The 20,275-nt window shown below is 44.3% G+C and overlaps 2 protein-coding genes and 1 non-coding gene across 3 annotated transcripts in view; 1 reads left to right on the top strand and 2 right to left on the bottom strand.

Moving 5' to 3' along the window:
* SKP2 (S-phase kinase associated protein 2) overlaps positions 1-9,996 on the bottom strand; it is a 34,291-nt gene extending 24,295 nt beyond the window's left edge. Inside the window, exons 1-2 of the mRNA XM_040338373.1 lie at positions 9,899-9,996; positions 1,182-1,432 (exon numbers count right to left, since the gene is read on the bottom strand). Of these exons, the coding sequence (XP_040194307.1) occupies positions 1,182-1,432; positions 9,899-9,909 (262 nt within the window). The 5' untranslated portion in view covers positions 9,910-9,996. The remainder of the gene's footprint in view (positions 1-1,181; positions 1,433-9,898) is intronic.
* Positions 4,867-4,973, bottom strand: LOC120925360. The gene has a single exon (XR_005746642.1). It is a non-coding gene; the product is annotated as a U6 spliceosomal RNA (small nuclear RNA).
* A 2,742-nt stretch (positions 9,997-12,738) lies between the features above and the next one.
* The window catches only part of LMBRD2 (LMBR1 domain containing 2), a 133,701-nt gene continuing 126,164 nt past the window's right edge, over positions 12,739-20,275 (top strand). Inside the window, exons 1-2 of the mRNA XM_040338362.1 lie at positions 12,739-12,916; positions 13,141-13,198. The gene's annotated coding sequence lies outside the window, so the exon portion shown is untranslated. The remainder of the gene's footprint in view (positions 12,917-13,140; positions 13,199-20,275) is intronic.

The raw sequence follows: 20,275 nt of genomic DNA, 5'->3' as shown, positions 1-20,275 counted from the left end.
TTCTCCCCTCTGCTCTGAGCAGAGAGCCGTGACTGTCAGTCTTCAGATCTCTGCTTTGCCCCTCCAGCGCTCACTGGAGTGCTGGGCTGTGGAGGGAACAGCTGGCTCAGGCTCTCGGCGGATTGCCAAGAGGCTGAGCCAGGTGCTGATCCAGGCTTCTGGTTGGATCCCGACTATATGGTGGGGATCTTTTCGGAGCCTGGACAAGCTCAGTGACATCAGGCTTCAGCCTGACAGCTGAAAATGGGTCACAGGAGAACAGAACGAACTGCGATACATGGGAGTACAGCCAAAAAAGTGTTGGCCATAGTTCTCCTTTAAATTAGATAATCCATGTCAGATTGCAGGGATGATTTCAATGACAAAACCATGTTTTTCATGGTATCTAGCATTGGCTGGTTTGTGGTTGGGAAAGCAGAGATAGGATCAGTGTGGATGCTGCTGTCGTCAGTGAAAGCTCAGGCTACATTCACCTCCAGTGATGGGTAAAGGCAGCGACAGCCATGCCCTGGATTATGCAGGGTTTCTTATGGAAGGATGGTGGATGAGCCCAGAGGAGGTAGTGGGACCTGCAGAGCCAAGTGGAGCTGATTTTGGGCACGTATTAAAGCTGCCTGTTTGATCAGAGTGTTCAGCACCGGCTGCATTGAGAGAGCAACGGCCAGCACTATTTTGTTGTAGCCCACACTCGGCAGAAGAAAAGAAAGTGGAGCGCTGTTGCTGCTGAAGCCGCTCTTTCCTTTTGCGGGTCATTCTGCTGCTCGGCCGGGGCGGACAAAAAGTGTAGAAAGGACAAAAAGTGTAGAAAGGACAAAAAGAGGCTCTGAGAAGCCCTGTTAACCTGAGGTCCCCGATGCCTGGAGAGAGCCTAATCAAAATGCAGACATCTTCCAGCAAGGTCGGCGCCACAGGGGCCCAGTTTCTAACAGGACGCGGACTGGTATCAGTCTGTGGCCCGGAGATCGGGGACCCCTGCTTAAAAAGTCTCATATTGAATTCTCATAACACACAGGCTCTCTAGCAACATGTAGCCCACCACTTGAACCTAGAAAAAGTTGTCAGGTGACTGCAAAACTAGCCCTCAACTGTGATCTCTATTTTTATGTAGACATTACTGTGAGTTTTGGTGGCTCATACCTACTGCACACCGTCACATGATCACAGCACTCTACAGTTCCTACCTGGTGCAGAGCTTTTGGCTGCTCTTGGGCGTCTAGCAATGACAAAGGTGTCATCTTTCTCCTTTGGCTTCTGCCGCTTCTGTGGTGGAGTAATCTTTATGATTTGGTCCAGAGGAGTATTTTCTGTGTCCAGTGCATCTTTCTCCATGGGTGTCACTCCCATGCCACAAAGCAGGTCGGAGCTCTTCTTGGAGTCCCATGTCCAGCTCGCCGAGTTCCTGGCAGAAGCAGGAATTTCCTGTAGATGTTTCCTGCATGAAAACCAAATAAAATACTATTTATCTCTTTTTTCCATACTGCTCCCACAGTGCAAGAGAAGGATCAAGGTGCCGCATAAAATAAGAAAACAGTCCTAGGATTCATGTATAAAAGACAGGATAGTATGCTGACAGATGTAACAAGATCTATTCATATCACCATATCAATAAACAATCAGTGCTATGTTAAACAATGTGAGCAAAAAAAAAGCCGAACACGACAGAAGGTAGCACTCACCAAAATGTCGGAGTACAAAATTATATATATATATATATATATATATATATATATATATATATATATTAGAGGTCGACCGATATGGGTTTTTCTCTGGCCGATACCGATGCCGATATTTCAAAATTGGGGCGGCCGATATTTTTTTTTTTTTTTTTATCTCAGAAAATCTAGGTTGGGGAGGAGGTTATTGTTTAGGGTGGAGAGGTGGAGTGCAGCCCATCAGTGCAGCTCACCAGTGTAGCCTATCAGCCCACCAATGCAGCTCACCAGTGTAGCCTATCAGTGTCCATCAGTGCCACCTCATTAGTGTCCACCAGTTCAGCCTGTCAGTGCACCCCTCATCAGTGCCTACCAGTTCAGCCCATTAGTGTCCATCAGTGCCACCTCATTAGTGCCCACCAGTGCCACCTCATAATTATTAAAAAAGAAAAAAAATACAGTCTTAGTCATTTTAAGGAGGGGGGTACAGAGAGGTGGTTGTGGAGGAGGGGGATACAGAGAGATGGTTGTGGATGAGGGGGGTACAGAGGTGGCTGTAAAGCTACCTCTCTGTACCCACTCCTCTACAGCCACCTCTCTCTGTACCTGCCTCCTCCACAGCCATGTGTTGTGGAGAGGGGTGGATGGTGCCGGGCGTGGGTGGGGATGCGTTGTGGAGAGGGGTGGGAGGAGATGCGTTGTGGAGAGGGGTGGGTGGTGCTGGGCATGGGTGGGGATGCATTGTGGAGAGGGGTGGATGGGAATGCGTTGTGGAGAGGGATGGATGGTGCTGGGCGTGGGTGGGGATGTGTTGTGGAAAGGGATGGATGGTGCTGGGTGGGGATGAAGATGATTGTGTTGCATTGTGAAGATGGATGACTCTGTGTGGGGATGAGAGTTACATTGTGAGAAGGATCTCCACAATGTATCTAATTTCCACCCAAATTCATCCTCCTCCATTTTCTCAATGCCAGCCTCAGCCAGGTTTCCCTTTTAAAAGGAGTTTTAATAAATTCTGCAGGGGGGGCACAGTAGCACATAATTTGGGCAACTTACCCTCCATACATGCTGGTATCATAATCCAATTCTATCTGCATGCACCTAATAGGCTAGGTGCATGCTGATGAGCTGATCAGCCAATCATTGTTTAGAACTTGGTGTAATGCCAGCAGGCTCCGCCTCAGCAGGGAAGGAAGACATTCCTGCTGGGGGGAGTTACATTAGTCAGGCGGCAGTTGTAAGCCAATGATTATTTGTTTCTCCCTGTCCCTAATACAGCCAGCCGAGGGAGGGGGCGGGGCACGGCTGGCGGCGCGATGCCAGTAAAATCTATGTCCCTTCTGTGGTGGCCGTGCAGATGGAGGAATCGGATACATGGGAGTGGGGTCAGTACTGCAGGGCAGGCGGCCATGCGGGCCGGACACTTTAGCCGCTAATTGGCCGATTCTTTCACAAAAATCGGCCGATGCCGATTTCACAAAAACGGCCAAATATCGGCCGATATATCGGCCGACCGATATATCGGTCTACCTCTAATATATATATAAAATCTCGGCTTGGGTGCCCCCATAGCAAGCTGCTTGCTGTGGGGGCACTTAATAGGAGAGAGGGGCCAAGAGCACCGAAGAGGGACCCATGAAGAGGAAGATCTGGGCTGCTTTGTGCAAATCCACTGCACATAGCAGGCAAGTATAACATGTTCATTATTTTTAAAGTAAAAAAAAAAAAAAAGAGACTTTACAAGCACTTCAAAAGAAAATAATAAATAATAAAAATAAAAAAATGTTCTTCAATAATAAAAGAAATGTCCCTTTAAGGCCTTCCCCCGTCGCTCCCCTCATCCAATGGCATAGAGTCGAGTGGGGGCCATCATTCCCTCACTCGGCTTCCTGCCTATCGGGAAAGGAATGGAACGTCTCCGCCACTACTGACTGATCCTGTAAGCTGTGGAGACGACCGGGATGCCACCACCGCTAGAAGTGATCTTGCGCCCGAATCTGCAGTGGAGACCACTTTTATCTTAAAGTGGACTGCCTGCCATTGAAGAAAATACCGGGGGTTATGGCAGCTATATGGTGCCATAACAGGATTTTTTTTTTTTAAATACTTTTTATTGAGTTTGTGTGTGAAAAAGGGTTACATAATAAAGCCTCTGGGCCTTCCCTCAGCTTAAACAACATACATTGTAACAGTCCTAAAATATTCTATTGCAGCAACTACAAACTTAACCACTTGAGACCCGCGCTGTAGACGAGACGTCCACAGCGCGGCTCTCAAGTGCCAGGTGGACGTCCTGCTATTTACATTCCCCGCGTGCGCCGCCGAGGGCACGCAGCGGGGAAAAACTGTGCCCGGCGTGTCACGTGATGCCGATGCACGTGCCTGGAAGCCGCGATGTCCGCCAGGTACCCGCGATCGGCAGTGACAGAGGCAGGACGTGGAGCTCTGTGTGTAAACACAGAGCTCCACGTCCTGTCAGGGAGACGGATGCTGTGTACCTTGTACATAGGGACAACCATCGGTCACCTCCCCCAGTCAGTTCCCTCCCCCCACAGTAATAATCACTCCCAGGGAATACATTTAACCCCTTCCTCGCCCCCTAGTGTTAACCCCTTCCCTGCCAGTCACATTTATACAGTAATCGGTGCATATTTATAGCACTGTTCGCTGTATAAATGTGAAATGGTCCTAAAATATGTCCGCCGCAATATCGCAGGCCTGACAAAAATCGCAGATCGCCGCCTTTACTAGTAAAAAAAAAAAAAAAAAAAAAAGAAGAAGATCATAAAACTATCCCCTATTTTGTAGGAGCTATAACTTTTGCGCAAACCAATCAATATACGCATATTGCGATTTTTCTTTTACCTTTTTTACGAAGAATACGTATTGGCCTAAACTGAGAAAAAATAGTTTTTTATTTAAATTGGGATATTATTATAACAAAACATAAAAAAATAGTGGTTTTTTTTCAAAATTTTCTGTCTTTTTTTTGTTTAAAGCGCAAAAAACAAAAACTGCAGAGGTGATCAAATACCACCAAAAGAAAGCTCTATTTGTGGGGAAAAAACATTTATAAAAATATAATTTGGGTACAGTGTTGTATGACCGCGCAATTGTCATTCAAAATGCGTCAGCGCTAAAAGCTAAAAATGGTTCTGGGCAGGAAGGGGGTTTAAGTGCCAAGTAAGGAAGTGGTTAAACTACGTGTCGTAAAAATATGAAACGCTTCACGAATTTGTGTGTTATCCTTGCGCAGGGGCCATGCTAATCTTCTCTGTATCGTTCCAATTTTAGTATATGTCCTGCTGAAGGGAGGACCATAACAATGGTATTTAACGTCAAAGTAGCGACGTAAATCCACGGTGGGCGGCCCAGAAGTGGTTTTTAAAGACGCTACACTTCCACTATTATTTATGCTGTAAGTCGTGAATACTGCTTAGGTGATAGCTGCCTAGATTATAGATATTATTATAACACACAGAGTGCAGAATTCCCACATTTGTTTTTTTGATAACAGGCTTTTGTTTACATTGTGATCAGCTGTGACTGGTCACAGCCGATCACGTAGTAAAAATCTGCCGATGGGCTCTTTACCTCAATCAGTGATCAGCAGGGTCTGGAGCGTGCTGCAGCGGGTGCGATCAAAGGAGGATGTCACATGACGGCTACGCTGTAGCCATCTATTTGGCTATAGCGTGGTCAACAAATGGTTGTAAGCCCTGTTACACCACTTTTACCTACAGGTATGCCTATAACAAGACTTACCTGTAGGTACAGTAGAGCTGCACGATTCTGGCCAAAATGAGAATCGCAATTTCTTTGCTTAGAATGAAGATCACGATTCTCATGGCATAAAATTTTACATTTATACAAAAAAAAAAAAAAAAATGGGCTAACTTTACTGGCTAGTTTTATTTTATTTTTTTAATTCATTAAATTTCAAAAAAATTGCATTAAAAAAGACTGCTGCGCAAATACAGTGCAACATAAAATATTGCAACAATCTCCATTTTATTCTCTAGGGTCTCTACTAAAAAAATGATATAATGTTTTGGGGTTCTAAGTAATTTTCTAGCAAAAAAAATAAATAATGATTTTAACTTGAAAAGAGCTGTCAGAAAAAGGTTTGGTGTTTAAGTGGTTAAACGTTCCTAATTTACATACAGAAGTTTATTCCTTTGATGTACAAGTCAATGTGATACAATGTTTAGACTTAAAGTGGAGGTTCACCCTCAAAAAAAATTCTGACATCCCACGGAGTCGCACCATCCTACCGACAGAATGCCGGTGTTTTTTGTTTTTTCAGCACATACCTCTTAATCCCGATTTTCACCTCACGGCAATCCCGCGGGAGTGGGCGTTCCCAAGCACTGCCTGTGATTGACAGGCTTCCGAACGGCACATACTGCGCGTCACAGGTTGCCGAAAAAACCCGAACGTCGGTGCGGCTCTATACGGCGCCTGCGCACCGACGTTCGGGTTCTGTCGGCAACCTGTGACGCGCAGTATGCGCCGTTCGGAAGCCTGTCATTCACAGGCTGTCATGAGGTGAAAATCGGGATTAAGAGGTATGTGCTGAGAAAAAAAAAAAAAACACCGGCATTCTGTTGGTAGGATGGCTCGACTCTGTGTGATGTCAGAAATGTTTTTAAAGGGTGAACCTCCACTTTAACTTTCCACTGATAAAGAATGTTTTCAAAACTTGGCAGGTTGCCCAGACTTTGATTTTTGGCTGAGTGCAGAGAGAAAATTATTTTCATGTCAAAGATCGTGAAACCCTGTGTCAAGAATTGCAACGGAAAAAGATTGCGATAATGATTCTTGACGATTAATCGTGCAGCTCTAAGGTACAGTGAATGTCTCCTAAACCTGCACCGTTTAGGCGAATTGCACCGCAACGTCATCGGCACACTGAAGAAATGTCCCGTTCCTTCAGGAGCCGTGCCATGACCGGTGGGCTCCCACATGAGTGACGTCACTGCGGCTCCGGACAGTCACAGCGCCAGAGCCTGCGAACACGGAAATATATCCGGGAGACATGTTGCCGGTCACAGCTTCGTTCTTAGGTAAGCATTTCAAAATTAGTTAGTATGCAATGCATACTAGCTCATTATGCCTTAATCTTGCAGGGTTTTTTTTGGGGGGGGGGGGATGTTTGAGTTTACGACCACTTGCCGACCAGCCGCCGGGTCGGCAAAATCCCGCAAACTGCCGTAGGTGTACATCGGTCCCTTTAAGCGGGATAGCAGGCACATGCGCGCTCGCTGCATCGCAGGGGTGCCAATGCTCGTGACCGGTGTTTCATTATGACCTCAGGCTGCGAGCGATCGCGGGCACGAGAGGCAGAACAGAGACGTGTGTGTGTATAAACACACACATCCCTGTGAGCTGAGGAAAGACAGATCGTGAGTTCCTAATAGTTAGGAACCACGATCTGTCATTTTCTCTAGTCAGTCTCCTCCCCCTACAGTTAGAAACACAGAGAGGGAACACAATTAACTCCTTGATCGCACCCTAGTGTTAACCCCTTCCCTGCCAGTGACATTTTTAAAGTAATGAGTGCATTTTTATAGCACTAATCGCTGTATAAATGCCAATGGTCCCAAAAATGTGTAAAAAAAGTGCCTGATGTGTCTGCCATAATGTCGCAGTCCAAAAAAAAAAAAAGAAATGCAGATCGCTGTCATTACTAGTAAAAAAAAAAAAAAAAATTATAATAAAAAATGCTATAAAACTATCCCCTATTTTGTAGACACTGACTTTTGCGCAAACCAATATACGCTTATTGCAATTTTTATTACCAATAATATGAAGAATGTATATCGGCCAAAGCTGAGAAAAAAAAAAAATTGCAGCGTTGATCAAATACCATTAGGGCTGCAAGTAACGATTATTTTCATAATCGATTAGTTGGCCGATTATTGTTTTGATTAATCGAATAGCCTTAAAAAAAAAAAATTGCATTTTTACATTTTTTTGGGCCAATTTGTTGTTGGGCAGATTACAAAACACAAATTGCCACAAAAACACATTATATACTTTTCCATTGCAGCTTCTCCATTGAAGTATATTGAATCAAATATAAAAATAAAAAATAGCACCGTTTTGCGTTAAAAAGTCCTTGCCCTTTCCAAATACGCAGCAGCTGAAAAAAAATCATGGATGTGAACGTGTCCCATAGAAAAACATGTAAATGAACTGTAGTGTGTTTCTGCAAAAAGCACCAAAAAACACAGAGGTGTGACCCGGACATAATGGGGTTAAAAAAAAAAAAAAAAAAGTACAAAAGAGCAAATAATCACTATTGTAAGGGGTTAATTTTTTTTACTGTGGGACAGTGAAAGTAATATTTACAGTAGCAATTTGTTTTTTGTACTATAAAGGGCTAATTTTAGTTTGTTTAACCCCATTATGTTACTGGCCGATTAATCGATTTATGAAAATTGTAATCGATTAATTTCATAATCGATTAGTTGTCGATTAATCGATTAGTTGTTTCGGCCCTAAATACCACCAAAGGAAATCTCTATTTGTAGGGAAAAAAAGGAGGTCGATTTTGTTTGGGTACAACGTCGCACGACTGCGCAATTGTCAGTTACAGCGATGCAGTGCCGAATCGCAAAAAATGACCCGGTCGTTGAGCAACCAAATCTTCTGGGGCTGAAGTGGGTAAAGTGTAAGTTAACCTTTACAGAAAAGGTGACCTTAGACCCCCTCCCCCTCTCGATAACCTGGAGTCGGGGCGACCCCCCCGCACTGACAGATCGTATCGCCGCTGTACCGGCACGGGGATTTGAAATCCTCTGTGGTGACAGGACGGGTTCCGATTGGTCAGCGTCAACCAATTAAATTGCTCCTAAATGTACTTCCTGACAAGGTAAGTTTTGGAGATAAGCCCTGGACTGGGGAGGTGGCGACCCGATGGGTCAGGGTGGAAGATCGCTACGCTCCAGATCAGCTGGGGGAGGGGGGTTCCTGTGCAAGTTCACCTTACAGATTTTGTGAATGAGGCCCTATAGAGACATCTATACAGAGACACATACAGGAGGAGATCTATACAGAGACACATACAGGAGGAGATCTATACAGAGACACATACAGGAGGAGATCTATACAGAGACATATAGATCTATAGAGACATATAGATCTATAGAGACATATAGATCTATAGAGACATAGAGATCTATAGAGACATAGAGATCTATAGAGACATAGAGATCTATAGAGACATAGAGATCTATAGAGACATAGAGATCTATAGAGACATAGAGATCTATAGAGACATAGAGATCTATAGAGACATAGAGATCTATAGAGACATAGAGATCTATAGAGACATAGAGATCTATAGAGACATAGAGATCTATAGAGACATAGAGATCTATAGAGACATAGAGATCTATAGAGACATAGAGATCTATAGAGACATAGAGATCTATAGAGACATAGAGATCTATAGAGACATATAGGAGAGATCTATAGAGACATATAGGAGAGATCTATAGAGACATATAGGAGAGATCTATAGAGACATATAGGAGAGATCTATAGAGACATATAGGAGAGATCTATAGAGACATATAGGAGAGATCTATAGAGACATATAGGAGAGATCTATAGAGACATATAGGAGAGATCTATAGAGACATATAGGAGAGATCTATAGAGACATATAGGAGAGATCTATAGAGACATATAGGAGAGATCTATAGAGACATATGGAGATCTATACAGACATATGGAGATCTATACAGACATATGGAGATCTATACAGACATATAGGGAGATCTATACAGACATATAGGGAGATCTATACAGACATATAGGGAGATCTATACAGACATATAGGGAGATCTATACAGACATATAGGGAGATCTATAGAGACATATAGGGAGATCTATAGAGACATATGGAGATCTATAGAGACATATGGAGATCTATAGAGACATATGGAGATCTATAGAGACATATATAGGAGATACATGGAGTCTCCGGGGAGCTGGGATGTGGAGATCACACCTAGAGGGCGGTGACCATAGAGAGGGAAACAGAGGGATTGTAGTGGGGGAGGGGAGGTCTATAACCGAGACCTGACTGATATCCCCCCCCTCCAACTATACACAGGACTCCGTCCGGGGCCCCCTCTCTCCTCACACTGGCAGTCATAGAGACGAGGGAGGACTACCACACCCAGGTGTACATGTCTAGGCAAGCCCTCCCCGGTAGACACCGGTGATATTACCTGCTGCTCATCGTACGCCCGCCCGATATCCTTCCCTTTACAAACTTCCCGCGTCCCTCCACACTCACGTACGGGCGCGCTACCGACGTCAAGCACCGCCCCCGCCTGCGCATGCGCCCTCCCTTCTGCAAACTTCGTGTACGGCGTGGCTGTGTTATCAGCGCCTTATCACGTCTGCCCGGTAGAGGCCGCTGTGGGAACGCTGACGATCCCAATGGGTGTAGTGACTACTGTAGCCAGGCTGGATGGTTTTAAAACATTTCTCGTTTTTACAAAAAAAAAAAACACAAAAAAATCCCCACAAAAATATATAAATAAAATCACAAAAAAATGAGCAAACTCAATGAGCTACTTGGTATTTTCCTGACATCACTTTTATATGTTATACATGTTGTATACAAAAAAAACAAAAACAACATGTATAACAAATAAAAGTGATGGCAGAAAAACACCAACTAGTCTATTGAGTCTGCCCATTTATTTATTACTTTTTTGTGTTTTTATTTATTTATTTTTGTGGTGGTGGTTGTGTTTGTTTTTTTGTTGTGTCTTTTATTTTTTTGTGTTTTTTTTGTAGTTTTTTGGTTTTTATTGTTTTCTTATTTTTTTCATTAAAGCTGAGTTCCACTCAAAAGTGGAACTTCTACTCACCCCCCCCCCCTCCCTTTTGGCACATTTGGCACCTTTACCTTTCGGTGGTGGAGGGGGGAGGGCCTGCAATACCGGGTTTCCTTACCGGCAATGGCGGCGGCAGCACGTGGACAGCCAATGGAAACATGAGCTACGGACATACCTCCCAACTTTTTGAGATGGAAATGAGGGACACCTATCAGCAAAAGTATGCAGGCATTGGACACACCCCTTGCCACGCCCCCTTAAAGGAGAATTGTACAAAAAAATAAGATTGGTTAAATCCATAAGTGTTTTTTTTTACTACTATTCCTTTATATTGTCTTTTGGAATTTACAAATGCAGCGATTTAGAAATCAGAAGGTTTAGCACTGGGAAACACTTTTTGATAGATAAAAAGTGCATTTTATATACAACTATATGGAATCAGACCAAAATGAGGGATACATGAGGAGGAAAGAGGGACAGAGGGACATTGCTCCAAATCAGGGATAATCCCTCGAAATCAGGGACAGTTGGGAGCTATGGCGTTAAAGCGTACACACGACCGTTTTTCACGACGAGAAAAAACGACTATGTGAAAAACGCCGAGAAAAAATAGAGCATGTCCTAAATTTTTAATGCCCATTTTTTTCAACGAGAAAAATGCTCTGGAGCCCACACACGATAGTTTTTAACGACCAATTTAAAAAAATTGCATTTTTCTCGTCATGAAAAATGGTCACGGCATCAGAGTTTCCATCTTAGATAACTGTTTTTTCTTTCAGAAACATTAGGATTGCACAGGTTTGCCTACCTGGAACATGTAACTCCAGTCAATATGTTTATTTTATTTAAAAATAAAGCAGGAGAGGGTCAGAGCCGATGTCAGGTTTTTATTAAAAAAGGACAGTTTTGGATAGGGTAGAAAAAGGTTAAACTCTATTAAACTCAAAAACAAAAATGTATAAAATTGCAGCACACCAGTTCTTAGATCTGGTAGCTGCATTTGTTTTTTTATAAGCTTTCTTTCCTTTATTTTCACCTAGCGATCCAGCCAGTAACACACTGCCTATCTTAGGGTACGTTTTTGTTTTTGGGTTTAATACCACTTTAAAACTCATACCAGTTTATTGTTGCCGCTGTTTCGTCAGATTAGGCGACCCGCCAGATTTTGTTATGGAGGTGATGTTACGTCACGGCCATCTTGGTACACCCCGCACTCGGCCACAGTAAGGATACAGTGAGAAGGTGGCAAGCGGACATATTTGTACACCCACCGGAGTCTTGCAGTTATTTTACCAGTAAACTGAGCTTACCTAGAGAAATACAATATTTAGAAATCCGTCTGACTGTTTTGATGTTGAACTGTAAAAGCGGTGGCAAGCCTGCTGATCCCACAGGTTTCCTAATCTGACAGAACACTGCTGTTTTTACAGTTCAATATCGAAACAGTCAGACGGATTTCCAAATACTGTATTTCACTATATAAGCTCAGTTTACGGTAAAAAAATAACTGTGAAATAAATGCAGGACTCCGGTGGGTGTACAAATATGTCAGCTTGCCGTCTTCTCACTGTATCCTTACTGCGGCCAAGTGCGGAGTGTACCAAGATGGGCGCGAGAGAACGTCATGTTCGTTACAAATTCTGACGGGTCGCCAAATCTGACGAAATACCGCCTGTTTACCATCAACGGAATTTTCCTTCATTTCTTGTCTCTGAGACACAACAGGAAGTTAGATAAAATGTCCCAAGTGGAGGGGAATTCCCCCTCTAGAATAGATGTCCCCATTGGAATATTTTCGCTCACCTTTTGTTTTTTTGGGCAACTTGAAAATGTGGGATTTCCCCCCACTATCTTCCCCACATCTGGGATACAGACAGCAATAAAAACTAGACAGATTTCCACACACTATATAAAACATTTGCTTAGAGATACATTTTAATGTCTGTCTTTCCAATAAGCTTTATTTTTATTATTATTATTATTATTATTATTATTATTATTAATAATAATAATAATAATAATAATAATAATAATAATAATAATAATAATGATAATAATCATAATAATCATCATCATCATCCTTTACCCTTTCTATTGATAACAATGAAAACTTTCAGTAAGCGGCCATTGTTCCGGAGTCCAAATCACTTTGCATTCTATGGGACGGGCTCCGACAAAATGGCTCCTGTGTTGGAGACAATACAGCAGCGGCTCAGTGTACGCCTCACAAAACGAATCCTCTGGCTGGGGATGGTTTTGGGCGGAAGTAGTTCGGACGTGATGTAAGAGATTTGGATCTTTTTTTCTTGTCTTGTCAGCTGAGATCTGTGGGCCGGAGAGTGAGGAAAGAGCGGGGGATGACAGTCCGGGGAGCGGAGTGAGGACAGGCGGCTCGGCCAGGTGAGGGCGGCTCCTCCATCCTCTGCCATGTCTCCTGATGATGACTCATTGTACACAAAGCTGTCAGTCTCCATACTTCAGGCTGACAGGACAGGCAGAGGTGGTTGTATGTCGGATCCTTCTACAGTCCTCCATCCATTGATCAGGACATGTTGGGGGAGGGTGTCTGACCCTCCACAGGGTACACATCACTTCTCAACTTCCTTCTACCATTCTCATTGCAGGTCACTTCGCCCAAAACTCATGAAAGATCTCCTCTGCTGATCTCCGGATTGGGGGAAGGTGAGTGAACTGTGTTATGCATCCCCCTGTTGCTCCCCTATTTATCAGCTGAAGGGGTCAGTTCCTGATATGTGTGGGCCCTATATGTCCCCCCCCCCCCCTGTAGCTGGCTTATGGTTGGGGCGATACCTGTACAGCAAGGGTTCCCAAAATGTATCATTGGTAGCTAGGATGCCGGATAAAAACAGTATCATTAGTTGCTAGGATGCCGGCTAAACACAGTATCATTGGTTCCTAGGATACAGGCTAAACATAGTATCATTGGTTGCTAGGATGCAGGCTGGCAGGTGTCATTGTTTGCTCGGATGTAGTCAGCCGGGCTGCACGCTGTAATTGGTTTCTAGGATGGGCAGCGTCATTGATTGCTAGGATGCAGGATGCGCAACGTTATTGGTTGCTAGGATGCAGGATGCGCAGCCTCATTGAGTGCTAAGATGCAGGATGCACAGCGATATTGGTTGCTGGGATGCAGGATGCGCAGCGTCATTGGTTGCTAGGATGCAGTATGCGCAGCGTCATTGGTTGCTAGGATGCAGGATGCGCAGCGTCATTGGTTGCTAGGTTGCAGGATGCACAGCGTCATTGGTTGCTAGGATGCGCAGCGTCATTGGTTGCTAGGATGCGCAGCGTCATTGGTTGCTAGGATTGCGCAGCGTCATTGGTTGCTAGGATTGCGCCGCGTCATTGGTTGCTAGGATTGCGCAGCGTCATTGGTTGCTAGGATTGCGCAGCGTCCTTGGTTGCTAGGATGCGCAGCGTCCTTGGTTGCTAGGATGCGCAGCGTCCTTGGTTGCTAGGATGCGCAGCGTCATTGGTTGCTAGGTTGCTAGGATGCGCAGCGTCATTGGTTGCTAGGTTGTAGGATGCGCAGCGTCATTGGTTGCTAGGTTGTAGGATGTGCAGCGTCATTGGTTGCTAGGATGCAGGATGGCCAAGTCATTGGTTGCTAGGATACCAGTCTGTATCCTAGCAATTAATGAAACCTGACCGCATGGTATCCTTTGTCGTTGACATGTTGGTAACTGTCCACTGACACTATGGAAATGTACAACAATGTGTGGCCTGGCTACCTGCATCCTAGAAACCAATGATGCCTGACCACCTAATCGTCATAAAATAAAAATATTTCAGTGCAGAGAGATGAGCTCATCAGTGTGCAGCTTCTCCTTTCACCGTCCAATCACAGGCTGGGGAGGGACAAGACCATTATTTAACCTGCAGCAAAATAAAATCAGGTCTCCTGCCCTGCTAGATGAGGCTTTGCTGCTTTCCAGGGGGGATAGTGGGGGGCACAGGGACAGACTGGAGCCTTGTAAGGTTGAGAAAACCACTGGCTGGCTGGTCCTAAACAGACATTCCCGTATTCTGTCATCTATACAGTACAGATTTACATTTGATTTTAGTAAGCAGTATATCGTATGTTACACCTGTACATACATAGCGTATTATACATGTATGTAGCGTATTATACCTGTACGTAGCGTATTATACCTGTACGTAGCGTATTATACCTGTACATAGCGTATTATACCTGTATGTAGCGTATTATACCTGTACATAGCGTATTATACATGTATGTAGCGTATTATACATGTACGTAGCGTATTATACCTGTACATACGTAGGGGTAGATTCAGGTAGATTGGCTTAATTTTCTGCGGGCGTAGCGTATCTCAGATACGCTACGCCGCCATAATTTAGTGAGGCAGGTTCTGTATTCACCAAGAACCTGCGCCCTAAGTTACGGCGGCGTAGCGTAAATCTGCCGGCGTAAGCGCGCCTAATTCAAATTGTGAAGAGGTGGGCGTGTTTTATGCAAATAAAACATGACCCCACGTAAATGACGTTTTTGACTAACGGCGCATGCGCCGTCCGTGAAAGTAACCCAGTGTGCATGCTCCAAATAAACACGCAAATAGCCAATGCTTTCGACGTGAACGTAAATTACGTACAGCCCCATTCATGGACGACTTGCGCAAACGACGTAAAATGTTCAAAGTTCGACGTGGGAACGACGTCCATACTTAACATAGGACACGCCTCATATAGCAGGGGTAACTTTACGCCGGAAAAAGCCTAACGTAAACGACGTAAAAAAATATGCGCCGGGCGGACGTACGTTTCTGAATCGGCGTATCTACCTAATTTGCATATTCCTCGCGTAAATCGACGGAAGCGCCACCTAGCGGCCAGCATAATTATATGCAACTAAGATACGACGGCGTAAGAGACTTACGCCGGTCTGATCTTAGTCAAATCTATGCGTAACTGATTCTAAGAATCAGGCGCATAGATACGACGCCGCACACTCAGAGATACGTCGTCGTATCTCCTACCTGAATCTACCCCGTAGCGTATTATACCCGTACATAGGGTATTATACCTGTACATGGCGTATTATACCTGTACATGGCGTATTATACCTGTACGTAGCGTATTATACCTGTACGTAGCGTATTATACCTGTACGTAGCGTATTATACCTGTACGTGGCGTATTATACCTGTACGTAGCGTATTATACCTGTACGTGGCGTATTATACCTGTACGTGGCGTATTAGATCTGTACGGTAGCGTATTATACCTGTACTATTCCATGATGTCTTTTACTTGTATTTTATCTTTGTTGCCTGTGAGATCATTGAAAAAAGTTCTTTCCATTGGTGGGGAGGTTCTGCCTTCCTGAGCCTCTGATAGGACGCCGTGTATCTTTATGACCCTTTATAGATTGTATTTATGTTGCGTAATTATTGCCAACCATTCAGTCTTGTGACATCTACTGGTATGTTATTACCAGATATAATTGGAAGACGTGTATTCATCCATGCACTGATATTAGACACAGCTATTCATTTAATCCAATTATTCCGGCTTATCTTGAAATTAGTCTAAACTTTAGATTCCTCATTTATTGAAAATTACAACCTGGAGGTGTTCTATACACAGAATTTGTACAGAACACCCCCCCCCCCCCCCCGAAACATAATTTCCTGCTTCTGTGATTGGCCTACTGATTTTCCTAGAAGTCTGCACTAAGATTCAAGTTGGGTAGTTGGCATGCCCTGCAACAAAAACATTTTTTTGGGTGAGATACCAGGCTAGGAAATCACATCTAAAGGGATGCAGGCCCAGCAGCTTTCCTCATTAGAGCCCTGCAGGTGCAGCAGCTGACTGATAATTATGAAACCACTCCCATTAGACTCACTGAGCACAGGGCACAGAGGAACAAACAGGGATTTCTTTAGAATAACAAAAGGTAGGAATCTGCCACAACGTTTGTTAAAATCCTTGCAATGTACACAAGTCACCCAGAAGGGAACGTTGTGTTTTTTTTTATTTTTATTTGTTCTCAACAAAAAAGGAGTTACTAGTTAAAGTGGAGGTCCACACAAAAATGGAACTTCTGCTGTTCGGATTCCTTGCCTCATCCCCCACCCCCCCCCCCCCTCTGGTGTCACATTTGGCACCTTTCAAGGGGGAGCAGATACCTGTCTAAGACAGGTATTTGCACCCACTTCCGGGCATAGACCCCCGCATTATCTGCGGGAGTCTATGCCACGTCCCCCCCCCCCGCTGTCTTCTGGGAGACACACGGGTCCCAGAAGACAGCAGGGACCAGTGGCATTGCGTAACGCGAGTTGCGCATGCGCAGTGGGGAACCAGGAAGTGAAGCTGCAAGGCTTCACTTCCTAATTTCCATACCGAAGATGGCGGCGGCAGCATCCGAGGGACGGGTCCGGTGCCGACATCGCGGGCGCACTGGACAGGTAAGTGTCCTTATTTTCAAAGTCAGCAGCTGCAGTATTTTTAGCTGCTGACTTTTTAAAAAAAATAATAATAATAATTTGTCGGACCTCCGCTTTAACAAATTTTGTTGCAGATTTCTACCTTTGTCTGCTTTGAAGACGAGGTTTAATTATGCCAATGTGCATTAGAGTGGGAGTGACCTTTTAATTTTTAGGCTCGGTTCACGCTATGAGCCGCATGTGAATCGCACAGGTATTCCACCGCAATTCAATTATTATAAATAATATTCAATTCACATGCAATTCATTGCAGTGCGATTGGAGCCCATTCATTTTGAATGGGCTCCAGTCGCACCGTATCACACCAAAGAAGTGCGTGCACTTTTTTGAGTCGCACCTCAAACGGATCGCACGGTCATTCTGTACAATGCAATCTGGTGCAGGCAAACGCACTGCATTTGGAGCGTTGTTAGTTTTGTATTGACACCCTAAGCAGATCGCAACAGCAGTGAGATTTGCATGCTGCGTGGAAAATGCGCACAGATCGCAGCCTTTCCCGCATTTCATAATTGTGAACCTAGACTTAATCAGCTGATGCATTTTGCCGAGTCCTGGGAAAGTGACAGGGCCTGCATCCCCTTAGAAGTCATAAACCCTTTGAGAGTATTTCATCAAAATGAAATTTTTGTTGCAGGTGATGCATAAAATCTTACTTCTTTACTGCAGATTTCTGGGAAAGTTAGTGAGCCAATCACACAAGCAGGAAGTGACATTTCTGGGGAAGTTCTTTATATCAACTGTGTACAGAATGCCTTCAGGTTGCATAAAGTTTACAGTGGCTGCAGGTTGAAAAGGAAAGGTATTTTTTAATACCATTGGCCCGGATTCAGAAACGAGATCTCCGGATACGCCGTCGTATCTCTGAGTGCGGGCCGTCGTATCTATGCGACTGATTCATAGAATCAGTTACGCATAGATTTCCCTAAGATCCGACTGGCGTAAGTGTCTTACACCGTCGTATCTTAGGCTGCATATTTACGCTGGCAGCTAGGTGGCGCTTCCGTATATTTACGCAAGGAATATGCTAATTCTGTAGATACGCCGATTGAGAAACGTATGTCCGCCCGGCGCTTTTTTTACGTCGTTTACATTCGTCTTTTTCCGGCGTAAAGTTACCTCTGCTATATGAGGGGTATCCTATGTTAAGTTAAGTTCCCGCGTCGAGTTTTGAAAATTTTACGTCGTTTGCGTAAGTCGTTCGCGAATAGGGCTGTACGTAAGTTACGTTCACGTCTAAAGAAATGACGATTTGCAGCGTAATTTCGAGCATGCGCACTGGGATTCTTTCACGAACGGCGCATGCGTAAAATACGCGGGGTCACATCAAATTTAAATAACATGCCCACATCATCCCCATTTGAATTAGGCGGGCTTACGCCGACCCACATACGTTACGCCGCAGTAACTTAGGACGCAAGTTCTTTCTGAATACGGAACTTGCGCCCTAATTTGCGGCGGCGTAACGTATCTGAGATACGTTACGCCCGCAGAAAGATCCGCTCATCTTTCTGAATTACAGTTACAATGTGGATTGTGTAGCAATTGTATATTGTTGTTTTTCTTTTCTTCTTTTATTTTTTTCCCCACAAAAGTAGAATTACCCTAAGATTTGCTCTTCTCCCCTTCCCCTTGTAGCAATGATTAGCTTCTTCAGCTATTTTGTTTAATATTTCACAATTGAAACCGAGAAGTTATGACTAGTTTTCTTTCATTTTTTCTTCTTTCGCTTCCCTGTTCAATGTAACAGTCAGATCTGTTTTTTTTTTTTTTTTTTGCATCTTAAATTTTTGAATTGTTATCTTTGTGTATGTACAGAACGCTGTTGATTGCTGAACCCTATGGCTATGTAGAGCACTTTATCATTTTTCAGCACTGTTGGTACATAGACTCAGCACTTCCACATATTTTCAGTCACTGGCAATACTTGCATGCAAAAATCCGACATGCTGATTGTACGCAAGTCGATCGATGGATTGACGAACGCTGTTGCAGAGGTACAGCTATGTAGATCACTTAATCATTTTTTCAGTATTGTTAGTACATAGACTCAGCACTTCCACTTTTCTGAAAATTGAAGATGTATGGCCAAAGCTTTTTTGGCTCTACTTCTCCTATGGATCACAAGAGTGCAGTTCGTTCTGCACTCCTGTGACTTGTCTTCAGCTGACAACGGGCTAAAGTCCACTGTTGGCTGATATCGCCCCAATCCAGGCTGAGGAAAGATCCCGACCAGCACCTGGCGCAGCCTCTTATAGCTAAATTCAGGATGGCGAGCGCATACTTGCGGCGGCGTAGCTTATGGCATTTAGGCTACGCCGCCGTAAATTAGCGAGACAAGTACATGAAGTTATGGCGGCGCAGCCTAAAGCGGGCTGGCGTAAGGGCGCCTAATTCAAATTAGGCTGAGGGGGCGTGTTTTATGATAATTAGGCTTGACCTGACGTGATTGAAGTTTTTTTCTGAAACTGCGCATGCGCCGTGCGCCTACATTTCCCAGTGTGCATTGCGGCTAAGTTCGCCGTACGGGCCTATTGATTTCGACGTGGATGTAAACGACGTAAATCCCTATTCATGGACGACTTACGCAAACGACGTAAAATTTTAGAATTTCGAAGCGGGAACGGCGGCTATACTTTAACATTACTATTCCAGCTATTTGATGGAATAACTATAGGCCTGATAATGCGTTACGTAAACGGCGTATCTGTACTGCGGCGGCCGGGCGTACGTTCGTGAATAGGCGTAAGTAGTGATTTACATATTCGACTGCAATGGAAGCGCCACCTAGCGGACAGCCCAAAAATGACACTTTGGGATACGAGGGTGTAAGACACTTACGCCGCTCGTATCTGAGCCTAATTTAAGTGTATCTAGTTACCAGAATACGCTTAAATTAGCGCGGGTGCACATTTAGACTTTCTACTGATACGCCAGCCTAAGTCTCTCTGAATCTGGCTATTAGTGATTTGCTTAGAGCCTGAGCCAGCCCCTTCTACCCCCTCCACAGCCCAGTGCTCCAGTGAGTGCTGGAGGGGAAAGCAGAGAGCCTGAATCGGCTCTGTGATGTCAGCCGACAGTGGACTTTAGCCCGCTGTCAGCTGAAAACGGGTCACAGGAGTGCAGAACGAACTGCACTCTTGTGATCCATTTGGAGAAGTAGAGCCAAAAAAGCTTTGGCCATACTTCTTTAATTTTCAGAAAAGTGGAAGTGCTGAGTCTATGTACTAACAATACTGAAAAATGATAAACTGATCTACATAGCTGTACCTCT

This window comes from Rana temporaria, chromosome 1 (genome assembly GCF_905171775.1).
Source record: "Rana temporaria chromosome 1, aRanTem1.1, whole genome shotgun sequence".
In the NCBI taxonomy this organism is placed as follows: domain Eukaryota; kingdom Metazoa; phylum Chordata; class Amphibia; order Anura; family Ranidae; genus Rana; species Rana temporaria.
This window is presented reverse-complemented; position numbering and strand designations above follow the sequence as displayed.